Source organism: Rhincodon typus, chromosome 10, assembly GCF_021869965.1.
Source record: "Rhincodon typus isolate 14 chromosome 10, sRhiTyp1.1, whole genome shotgun sequence".
Lineage (NCBI taxonomy): Eukaryota > Metazoa > Chordata > Chondrichthyes > Orectolobiformes > Rhincodontidae > Rhincodon > Rhincodon typus.
This window is the reverse complement of record NC_063341.1, coordinates 39,466,484-39,478,497: the sequence shown is the minus strand read 5'-3', so window position 1 is coordinate 39,478,497 and position 12,014 is coordinate 39,466,484. Positions and strand designations below refer to the sequence as shown.

The window sequence follows — 12,014 nt, the reverse complement described above, 5'->3', positions numbered from 1 at the left end:
AGCATGGATAGAAGATTGGCTGTCTGGCAGAAAGCAGAGAGTGGGGATAAAAGTGTCTTTCTCAGGATGGCAGCCGGCAACAAGTGGTGTTCCACAAGGGTCAGTGCTGGGACCACAACTTTTTACTTTATACATTAATGATCTAGATTAAGGAACTGTGGGCATCCTGGCTAAGTTTGCAGATGATACAAAGATAGGTGGAGGGACAAGTAGTATTGAGGAAGCAGGGAGGCTGCAGAAGGATTTAAACTGGAAAGGACAGTGGACAAAGAAATGGCAGATAGAAAACATTGTGCAAAAGTGTGAGGTCACACACTTTGGTAGGAAGAATAGAGGCATAGACTATTTTCTAAATGGGGAGAAAACCCAAAAATCTAAAGTGCAAAGGGACTTGGTAGTCCTAGTCCAGGATTTCTTAAGGTTAACTTGCAGGTTGAGTCTGTAGTTAGGAACGCAAATACAATGCTGGCATTTATTTCAAGAAGACTAGCATATAAAAGCAGGAATGTACTGAATGTACTTCTGAGGCTTTACAAGGCTCTGATCAGACCACATTTAGAATATTATCAGCAATAATGGGCCCCATATCTCAGGAAGGATGTATTGGTCCTGCAGTGGGTCCAGAGGAGGTTCACAAGAATGATCCTAGGAATGAAAGGCTTAACAATACGAGGAACCTTTGAGGATTCTGGGTCTATACTCAATGGAGTTTAGAAGGATGAAGCAGGATCTAGTTGAAACTTACAGAATACTGAAAAACCTGGATAGAGTGGATGTTGGGAAGGTGTTTCTATTAGCAGGAGAGACTAGGACCCGAGGGCACAGCCTTAGAGTAAAAGGGAAGGCCTTTTAGAATGGAGATGAGAAGAAACATCGTCAGTCAGAGAGTGGTGAATCTATGGAATTCATTGCCTCAGAAGGCTGTGGAGGCCAGGTCGTTAAGTATATTTAAGATGGAGATAAATAGGTTCTTGATTGTTAAGGGGATCAAAGGTTATGGGGAGAAGACAGGCGAATGGGGTTGTGAAAGCTATCAGCCATGATTGAAGGGCGGAGCAGACTTGAAGCGCCAAATGGCCTAATTTCTGTTCCCGCATCTTATGGTCTTATTGTTTTAAGGACCAGTTCAATGTTGAGATGCAAGTGCAACAGGCAAAATCTGTAAATTACTGAAAATTATACTGTTTGCACTCAGTACCATTCATTTATCTATTCAAAATGTTTAATAACATGTCAAACGTCACTGGTCAAGATATTAAGTTAGGTGGACCTTGTGGAATCCCTGATGCAACCAAATCCGAGAACTACGTCAGAAATTGAAGATCCCAATGGGCAATTCCCCTGCATCTGTTTTAGCAATAAAACACTATAAATACAACAATGTACCTTTAAATATTTAATCATCTGCAGACCAAAGATTTCTATAATAAATAGATTAATAATGTATGAAATAATGCAAATCTTATTAATCCTTGTCATCACAAAGATAAATTTTAAAATACTGCTTAGGTAGCAAAATACAATCTTCGAGGCCCAGAGGTTCCAGTCTCCACACAGCCAATGACCAGATATGCCTGGACAGATACACTGGCACACCTCAAATGTCCTGACACACTGACTATGAGGTAATTGCCCAGAAGATTTAAACTTCCAGTGAGAATTACCCAGTGTCGGGAAGCCTCTGGAAGGATCTCTTGGATAACTAAGAAAGTAATCCACAATCAGCCACACTGACACCCCACTTTAGAACACCCCTACCCCTTCACCCAACACCCTGACTGCCTCCACAAAACCTGACTGACCACACAATACCTGACTGCAGACTCTTCTTACACACCCTGACCCTCATTCATTTAGCAGCCACTTGTTACCCTTCACCCACTTACCCTCCCCCCCCAGGCTCACTTACCATGTTAAGCTTCCTACCATGTTAAGAAGTAATGGGACCTGTAAACTGTTGTTACTTACTGGAATAAGGGAGTTATTGCTCTAAAAAGGGGGCACACAATTGGCAAAAATTCACTCTCATATTGCCCAAATGATTTGTTGAACTGCAAGTGTTAGGATAGGGCCTGCAATAGAATTTATAGAGTCATAGAATTGTGTCTGAAAAATCATAGAAAGGTAAGAAGGTAAATTTTTTTTCTGATTTTGATCAGAAATAGGATTTCCAACTCAGATCGGAATATTTTCACAACAGTAATTTGACATATTCCTTTGGGCTTCTCTTTGTGTTCTGAGGCATATCCAGGAAATTAAAATGTTTGGTGTACCAACAAACACCTTCCAATTAACAATTTATTCGAGTAGTTATTACTGTACTCATTTTTTCCATTTTACTAACATTAACATTACTTACTCATACATAAAATTACTTACCTCAATTATTTTGTCCCCAGTCTTCAGAGCTTTCGATCTTCCAGCTGGACTGTCATCCAAAACATGTTTAATAAAAATTCCTCTCAATTCCTCCCCGTTTTTTAGTCGTTTTATTACTTTATTGCCACCAACAATACTGATTCCAAGTGACTCTCCTGGTTCTCGCCAAAGTTCAACCCTGGAATGAAGTTAAATATTCTTGTAATTTAAAAAGTAGAGGCAAATGACAACTTTTGCCCACTTTATAATTCATATTCCCATTTCAAAACCATTAATTTTCTGCAAGGTACATTTGTATTTACAGTTAAGATAAGTTACTTATTTAGAGCCAAGAACCTTTCTCTCTCTATTTGAGTAGCTTTATTTCAGATTCAAAACCCACAGGGCTGAATCCTATGCTTTATTGGCTGAGCAGGAGTCTTTTCGAGTTGTGTAAAGTGTTCCTCTCCCCGAGGCCCAGTAAGTTTTCTCGTTGTACCTTATCAAACCTGCCTCATAAACTATCTACCATTCCTGTGACACCTCTTGTATCTGATTTTTGCTCATTTCATCACACACTGTCCAAGAACAACTTGTCATTCACAGGATATCCGGATTTCACCAGCACTGCTTACACCCAAACCTTCATCAGAAGCCCATGTGCACGCAGGAAAGCACTCTAATTTGGAGCTGCCCTGCATAGTTCCTGATATTTGCCCCAAACAATGGCAGATGGTGGGGGGAAATTGGTGCCCCACTTTGCAGGCAGGATCCTGGAGGTCCTGGGTGGTGTGGTGTCAATGCGGGATTTCCTCCAGCCCTATGACAAGTAGTGGGGGCCCCAACACCAGGCCATGCCAGCTTGCTCAGAGGTTGCCACCTGGATTAAACATGGGGTGTGTGTGACCACTGTCCATGCCCTGAAAAGTTGAAGCCTGGCTTCCAACATGGAGCTCATTCAGAGCAGAGGGCAAAATGAATCTGGCAGATACCTGCTCTGGTTTCTATCTCAAGCTTTCCTGATATCTATTTTGTTGGCTAAATTTGGTAAGATTGGTACTTGAATATTAATAAAGAGAATTGGCCATCAACAAGGCATTTGACAAACATTAATTCCCAACAATTAGTAACTTGCTGCCTGGCAAGAATCTCGCCACACCACTAGTGAAAAGCATAAAAGACAGACTCAGATGATCTCATTTGCCACACCTCTTGCCGGATTCTTTTGTACCTTACCAAAGCGCACACTTCACAGACCCTTATAAAATTCCACCCATAATCTGTGATTTCCTTCTCTAAAAATGAAAAATCTTCCTGGATCCAGTATTCTGTGCATCAATGGTTTCACAGTTCTTAAATAAAAAATTACACCAATAAAATTATGGAAAAGCAAAGTGACATTCTTAGGAAAGTTAGTCACTTAATGTCACAGAATGTGATTCTAGAAACTGCAAGCTACAAAGACAAACAGCTATAGTATTTTTCAAATACTAAACATTATGTTTGTGTTAACAATGGACCAATTCTTGGCTAATGTAATGAAATAGACTGATCTAACCAATGACACATCAAACATTTCACGAAGATACAAGAGATGTACTGGAGATCCCTCATTCAAAAGCTGTATGGGAACTACCATTGCTCTTTTGCAGTTCATGGAGACTGGGGCAATATTGATATTATCACTTAAAACTTCCAACGCTTTATAAAATTGTCCTCGGTCTAAACTTAAATGAATTAAAGTGAACTTTGCCCTACATAGCCTGCAAGATTACAAAATTCTCTCCTCAAATTAAACAAAAATCTGACAGTATTTGACTATAGTGCATATATTTGAGAAGGTCTTGAAGTGACTAAGATAGCTTTCCCTTAATCTCAAAGGAGAATTCAAAAGTATTGTATGACTACTTCTTACAGAAGACTGGCAAAGTTCTGATTAGAACAAATAATATGCAATGAGATGGAAGTAGATGCAATGAAATAAAAAAAAATCTTTGATAGGTACCTGGATTTTAAGCATATCAATAATATTATAAATAATTAAAGCTTTGTTTTATATGAAGTTAACAACATTATATTTCAATCCTGAAAAAATAAACACTCAAAACATAATATTGACTGGCCACTCACCATTCCAACCAAAAAATATACAAAGTATTTTTTGAAGATTCTAGAGCATATTTTGTTTGATTGTGATATTAACACATTTCTGCTTCTTCTTCATACAGTATTAATTTCATTCACAAATATAAAGGCTAATTTGGGATTAAATCTTATTTTAACGTTCCCATTTATTTTTATTTATTTATTTCTACGAACTATTTTTACAACCTGTTGATAAATCATTCATCTGTCTCTTTTAATATTTTATTCAGTCATTTGTACATAAATAATCTGGCATCCAGAAAGTTTAGTGTTACCACAAAACCAATAGCCAACACCAGGCTTTCTTTTTTTTTTATTTTGTCTCTGCAAATTGCAACTGACATGAAAGAAACAAGACAGCGTAAGAGAGAAAAAAAAGAGATATGTTTACAATTTTTAAATTTTTTTTGCAGCTGAGAAGTCACTTAAAATAAATATTAAATGTATAAAATTCACACCAGCCTACTCAGCCACTGAAAAATAAGTAAAATAATTACGAAGATCCTAATGATTGATATTAAGGAAATACCATTATTTGCAAGTTTCCAGTGACACACGTAATGAACACTGCCTTCTGTTCCATGACTGACTGCCCATTCTTGCGGCATATTCTCTTTGTACTCAACACACTTATGCAACATTTGTGATATGCCTTGTAAAAAAAAATACATATACCCAACACCAACTGTATTTTCTTTATTAAAGTTCCATTATTTCCTCAGTAATTTAATATTAAAAATATAAACTTTGAATAACTGTCCACAATTCTAAGACTAACTACCCTTAAATAAATTGGGTTTTAATTTCACCTGAGATTGTAACCTTTTCAAATTTAGTCAGTTAATGGTTTTCAGAGCATCGCTCAAAATTGAAGTCACGTTCAAAAAAACAAACGTACACCTTACATTCTATCTATTTTGTGCAACTCTGTCATATCATCTACTATCGAGGTGGTGTGGTTGTATAGCAGTAAAAAACACTGACATGAAAAATAAGCTGATGAACTATATTGGGAACAGAAGTCAAACATCCTGATGTTCTCTTACCGTCGTGGTGCCTCCCAGTGGCTCATTACTGGGGTTTCTTCCCCTTCACCTTCTTCTCGTTCAGGTAATTCACTGATCCAATAAAAAGAGTAAAGTCATGTTGGAAGATACTTCAACATTCATCTTTAATTACAACAAAGAACTTCAAAGAACGGTAACAAGCCACATTAATAGATATTTAACTTTAAAATAAAAACCAAAATATTTAATACATGAAATGTTACTCATCAAATCAAACACTCAGTCATACAGCATGGAAACAGACCCTTCGGTCCAAGTAGTCCATGTGGACTATGTTCCCAAATCAAACTAGTCCCACCTGCCTGCATTTGATCCATATCCCTCCAAATATTTCCTATTTATGTATTTATCTAAATGTCTTTTAAAAATTTTAACTGCACCTGCACCCACCATTTCCTCTGGCAGTTCATTCCACACACTAACCACTCTGTGTAACAAAAAAAGTTGCCCCACATATTCTTTTTAAATCTGTCTCATCTCACTTTAAAAATATGTCCCCTGTTTTCGAACTCCCCAAGCTTAAGGAAAAGACCTTTGCTATTCAGCTTATCTATGCCCCTCATGATTTTATAAAACTCAATAAAGTCACCCCCTCAAACACCTAACTCCAGTGAAAACAAGTCCCAGCCTATCCAGCCTACTTTTATAACTCAAACCTTCCATTCCCGGCAACATCCTGGTACATCTTTTTTGAACCCTCTCCAGTTTAAAAATATCCTTCCTATAACAGGGCAACCAGAACTGCACACACTATTCCAGAAGAGGCCTCACCAACATCTTGTACAACCTCAACATGATGTCCCAACTCCTATACTCAAAATATCTGAATAATGAAGGTAAGCATGCTAAACTCCTTAACTGTCCTGTCTACCAAAGAATTATGTACCTGAAACCCCATATTTGTTTTACCAAAATGCAATACCTCGCACTTATCCAAATTAAGCTCCATCTGTCATTCTTCAGCCCATTGACTCAACTGATCAAGATCTCTTTGTAATCTTAGATAACCTTCTTCACTGTCCACTATATCACCAATTTTAGTGTCGTTTGCAAACTTACTAACCATTCCTCCTATACTCTCATCCAACTCATTTATAGAAATGACAAACAAAAGTGGACCCAGTTCTGATCCCTGTAGAACACAGTTAGTCACAGGCCCCCAGTCAGAAAAACAACCCTCCACCATCACCCCCTCTCTCCTACCATCAAGCCAATTTTGTATCCAGTTGGCAAGCTTATCCTGAATCCTATGTGATCTAACTTTACTAATTAGTCCACCATGCAGAACTTTATCAAAGGTGTTTCTAAAGTCCAAGTAAACAAAGTCTACTGCTCTGCTGTCATCACTCTTTTTGGTTACTTCCTCAAAAAGCTCAATGAAGTTTGACAGACATAATTTCCCTTGCACAGAACCATGTTGACTATCCCTAATCAGTCCTTGCCTCTCCAAATGCATCTTTCAGAGTCACTTCCAACAACTTGCCCACCACCGATGTCAGACTCTCAGCTCTATAGTTCCCACGCTTCTCCTTACAACCTTTCTCAAACAAAGGCACAAATTAGCCACCCTCCAGTTCTCCAGCACCTCACCTGTGGTTATAGATGATACAAATATTTCTGTCAGGGGCCCTGCAATTTCCTCCCTAATTCCCCACAATGTCCTGGGATATACTTGATCAAGCCCCGGAGATTTATCCACCTTTATGTTTTCAAGATTTATCCACCTGTAGCACTTCCTCTTCTGTAACGTAAACTGTTTTGAAAACATCAATATTTATTTCCCTAAGTTCTCTAGCCTCCATTTCTTCCTCCACAGTAAAAACTGACACAAATATTCATTTAATATCTCTCCCATCTCCTTATGTTCCACACAAAGATGACCCTGTTATCTTTAAGGAATCCTACTCTCTCAAAAAAAACGAGAAGAGAAATCAGAGCTAACACTTCACATCAGGTGACCCTTGCTCAGAGGGAGGATCACTAGACCTGAAACGTTAACTCTGATTTTCTCTTCATAGATGCTGCCAGACCTGTTGAGCTTTTCCAGCATCCGCAGTTCTTTCAGTTTCTACTCTCTCTTTAGTTGCTCTTTTGCTGTTATAGTACTTGTAGAAGCTCTTTGGATTATCCTTTCCTTATCTGCCAAAGGCCATCTCATATCCCCTCTTTGCCTTCCTGGTTTATTTCTTAAGAATACTCCTACATTCTTTATAGTCTTTAGGAGATTCATTTGATCCCAGTTGTCTATATCTAATGTATGATTCTTTCTTATTGAGTAGAACCTCAATATCTTTTTTCATCCATTGCTCTCTAATCTTAGCAGCCTTACCTTTCATTCTAACAAGAACATAATGCCTCTGAACTCTCATTATCACACTTTTTAAAGCCTCTCACTTGTCAGTTGTCCCTTTACCAGCAAACAGTCTACTCCAATCAACTTTTGAAAATTCTTGTCTCATACCATTAAAATTTGCCTTCCTTAAATTAAGAACTTTAACTTATGGAAGGCTTATTCTTTTCCATAACTATTTTAAAACTAACAGAATTATGATCACTAGTCCCAAAGTGTTCCCCGACTAACACGTCAGTCACTCACTCTGTCTTAGTTCCCAAGAGAAGGTCAAGTTTTACATATTGATTAAATAACTTTCTTGAACACATTGAACAAATTCCTCACCATCCAAACCTTCAACGCTGAAGCAGTTCCAGTCAGTGTTTGGAAAATTAAAATCCCTTCCTATTATAATCCTATTATTCCTACATACATCTAAGATGTCTCTACATATTTGCTTCTCAATTTCCCTCTGACTGTTAGGGGGTCCATAGTACAATCCCATCAAGGTGATCATCCCTTTCTGACAGTAGAGATGTCTTCACAGTGGGACTGAAGCAGCTCTTCAACATCCTCATTCTACCCTTCTCCAAATCCAGCTTGCTTTGCAAGATCAACACAAGGTTCTTTGGTTCTTGGGAGCTCTCTGATGGATCAAAGCTTTATAAATCTTGGAAAAAAATCTGAGAGAAGCTTCTGCCAAATTGCATGCAAGCAGTCCTTACTGACATCACCCCAGGCCTCCACGATAATGTCAATTGCATTGTTGATGTTAAAGCTCTTCCAAAATCGAAGAACACTGTCCTTATCCCCTTCACTGGCTGCAATCAGCCTCTTAAATGTGTGCCATGAATAATGAATTTTAAAAGCTGCTATTATACTCTGGTTCATGGGCTGAAGGAGAGAGACTGTGTTTGGGAGAAATAGCACTTTGATGTTTTCAGAAAGCTCACCAATGGTGGGAGGATGACTTGATTCATTATCCAAAATGAGGAGAATCTGGAAATCCAATTTTTTTTTTTCCCAGCAAGACTTGCTAAAATCATCTTCCAAAACATCAATAATAAGATCAGAAGCAAAATTGCCCCATCATCCAACCTCTTTTGCTTGATCTATAGTAGGCACCTAGACTAGACCTAAGGTAACCTTTCAAGGCTCGCGGGTTAGGAGAGTGGTACACCACCCACAGGCTTAAGCTTGAAGTCTCCACTGGCATTGGCACCCAGCAGCACAGTCATATGATCCTTTGCCCCTTAACGTCTGGAGCGTGTGCTTCATTCATAGAAATGTAGGTTCTTGATGGCATTCATTTCCAGTATAAACCTGTCTCATCCAAATTGAAAATTTGATCTAAGTTGTAGCCTTCTTCGTCAAATAATTTTTTTAAGCATGGGAGGCAATGCCATTGCATGCTCCTTGTCTGTGCTGGCAGCTTTGCCACATGACTTTACATTAGGAAAATCATAGCGGTTCCTAAAACCAGCAAACCAGCTGTTACTAGCACTAAAGGCAGGCACATTCGCAGGATTTTCAGTTTTATTGGTTAGATCTTCATAAATTGATAAGGCTTTCTTTTTATGGTGAGAAGGGTAGCCCTCAGATCGCTTCTTTGTTTGCTCCTCTATCCACACACTTAGAAGCCGTTCCATCACCTCAAGTTTCTTTGTCCGTGACGTCACAGATTTGCTAGCATTCAGACTTGTTCCTGCAATACAGCTTGCGTTAATGTTTTCTGCATTGTCTCTAATAGTACATAAGGTAGACTCCTTCATTCCTGTTGCATGAGCAATATCACATGTTCTCTCATTAAGCTCAAAATGTTTTATAATGTCTCGCTTCTCTTCCAGTGCTATAGCCTTTCCTTTACATTCACCACCCACAATTTTATCACCAGGGCACTTCTTGCTAACATTCTTGTCACTTTGTCCTTGCATTTTGATGGGATTTGCAAAAAAAAACGAAAACCACAGAGTACTATACCTCTCACAGAAAGCGCTTCACAACAAAGTCTGCAAAATGATCACATGATGCCGGTACGGAGACTCTTACTGCACTAATATTGTGCATGCTCAGAACAAAGTCCATGAAACAATCATGTGATGTCAAAGCATACTCCTCCATGCACTGATGGAATTGTGTTATAGTCAATACAAGTTTGCGTTTTAGAAATAGCGCTCCCCTATTCATCAGTCACATTATAGCCAATTCGCATTGCTGGAAGATGCGTGACAGCAGAACCGATGTATTTCTAATTTCAACCCATACATTTTTTTTTCTGGACGATCTCTCAGAAAAATTCTCTCTAATTAGAGTAGTAATGTTTTCCTTAACCAAAAACACTGCTTCCCCCTCCTCTCTTGCCTCCCTCTCTGTCCTTCCTATAGCATCTAAAACCCAGAGCATTGAGTTGCCAGTCCTGTCCTTCCATCAGCCAAGTTTCTGAGTTCATCAGCCTGACTTGTAAGATCCCTTACATCAAAATAAATGTAGGTTAATTCTTCAGAGTTACCGTGTTCTCTGACTTGTTCTTGTCTTTGTTTTCTAATTAACTTGCTTTTCTCTGACTCAGAACCATCCTCATTTGTCTTTCTATTCTCACTGTTTTCATCCCTCCTCTCTCATGGTTTATAGGTTCCTGAAATAGAACTATTAAATCTCCCAGCCAGGATATTGGTCTCTTTCCAGTTCAGGTGAAACCCATCACTGTTGAACACATCTTTTCTACACCAGAAGAGATCCCAATGATCCAAGAATCTGAATCCTGCACATGGCACCCTCTCTTCAGCCATCGATTGATCTGCCATATCCTTCTATTCCTTCCCTCATCAGAAGTTGGAGTTCCAATGGGACTAAACCAGGGGTTACTACTTTTGAGGGTTTTTTTTTAGCTTTCTACCTAACCTCCTATATTCACTTTGCAAAACCTTAGCCCTTTCCCTAACTATGTCGTTCCTATCAATGCGTAGAACATTCCGGCTTCTGACTCTCCTCTTTGACAATACGCTTCAAATGTTTTGATTAATCAATCACTAAATATTTGCCAGAATCTTTGTAAAGGAACTCAATTTGGCAATGAATTCCATATTTCTATGAATAAAATAGGAATAAAAAGAACTGCTCATAGCAGGTGATTTGACTGCTCACAAGTTGAACCTCAAGGGCGGAGCAGCTTGGTAGATATGGCAACTGTAACAGTGTAAAATGTGTGACATTGTCAAACATTGCTGGTGCAACCCATGCTCCAAATGAAAGCCTGAAATAAGTACATGTGGATTGTGAAACAAAAAAAAAACAAACTGACAAAAATTCAATGGAGTTTAGTCAGTCTATTTAAAGTGAATTTTATGATTATGGGGTTATGTTCACCAAAATCGGCTAGAACATGAACTCACTGTTTCCTCTCTTTTATGTTGCTGCCAATTCTGCAGTATATTTTCAGTATTGTCTGTTATTGTTCATAACTCTATTATACTTCAGAGGGCAAGTGCTCTTGGGTTACTCTCGAAAGATTATATGATCAAGAATTGCCCAGCAATACAACCAATTCATAATTGTAGGCCTGAAGTCTTTAGAAGCACTTGACGTTGATATACATTTTGATTGTTAAGAGCACATGCGCAAAACTCAGTAAAAAAAAAAGTTGAAAATATAGATCATCCATGACCTAACTGAATGGCAGGGACATTGAGGAGCTAAAGAGTCCTCTTTTGTTCTTTTGCCTTTTGAAAGCTAACTCGGGAGGTGCAAGGCATTATGTCAATATTTGCAGAGAATTTCCATGAATGCATCAACGTTCACTACACTTAAACCATAGCTTTCAATTTTTCTTAAGGTAAGTTTGCTTCACTTCTGAAGACTTGAATGAACAGTTTACCATTATATTTCTCAATTACACAAAAGAAAATTATGCACCAATAAAAAATATAAATGTTACAATTCTGATCCAGATTAATTGCTTGATAATGTGACTTTGTAAATAACTGTAACTACGTTGACAAACAACAGTAAAGCTTAATTAGATCATTCACTCATATATTGAAAATGTGTTAGGGAATTCCACCTCAATAATTTTTTTTTTCTGTGGCTAGTGAATTTGAAAATTACCTCAAATG

At 38.2% G+C, this 12,014-nt stretch overlaps 1 protein-coding gene across 1 annotated transcript in view; it reads right to left on the bottom strand.

Annotated features, from left to right (window-relative positions):
- Positions 1 to 12,014, bottom strand: part of patj (PATJ crumbs cell polarity complex component) — a 164,387-nt gene that overhangs the window by 32,205 nt on the left and 120,168 nt on the right. Inside the window, exons 26-27 of the mRNA XM_048602089.1 lie at positions 5,550 to 5,621; positions 2,380 to 2,557 (exon numbers count right to left, since the gene is read on the bottom strand). Coding sequence (XP_048458046.1) covers positions 2,380 to 2,557; positions 5,550 to 5,621 — 250 coding nt within the window. The remainder of the gene's footprint in view (positions 1 to 2,379; positions 2,558 to 5,549; positions 5,622 to 12,014) is intronic.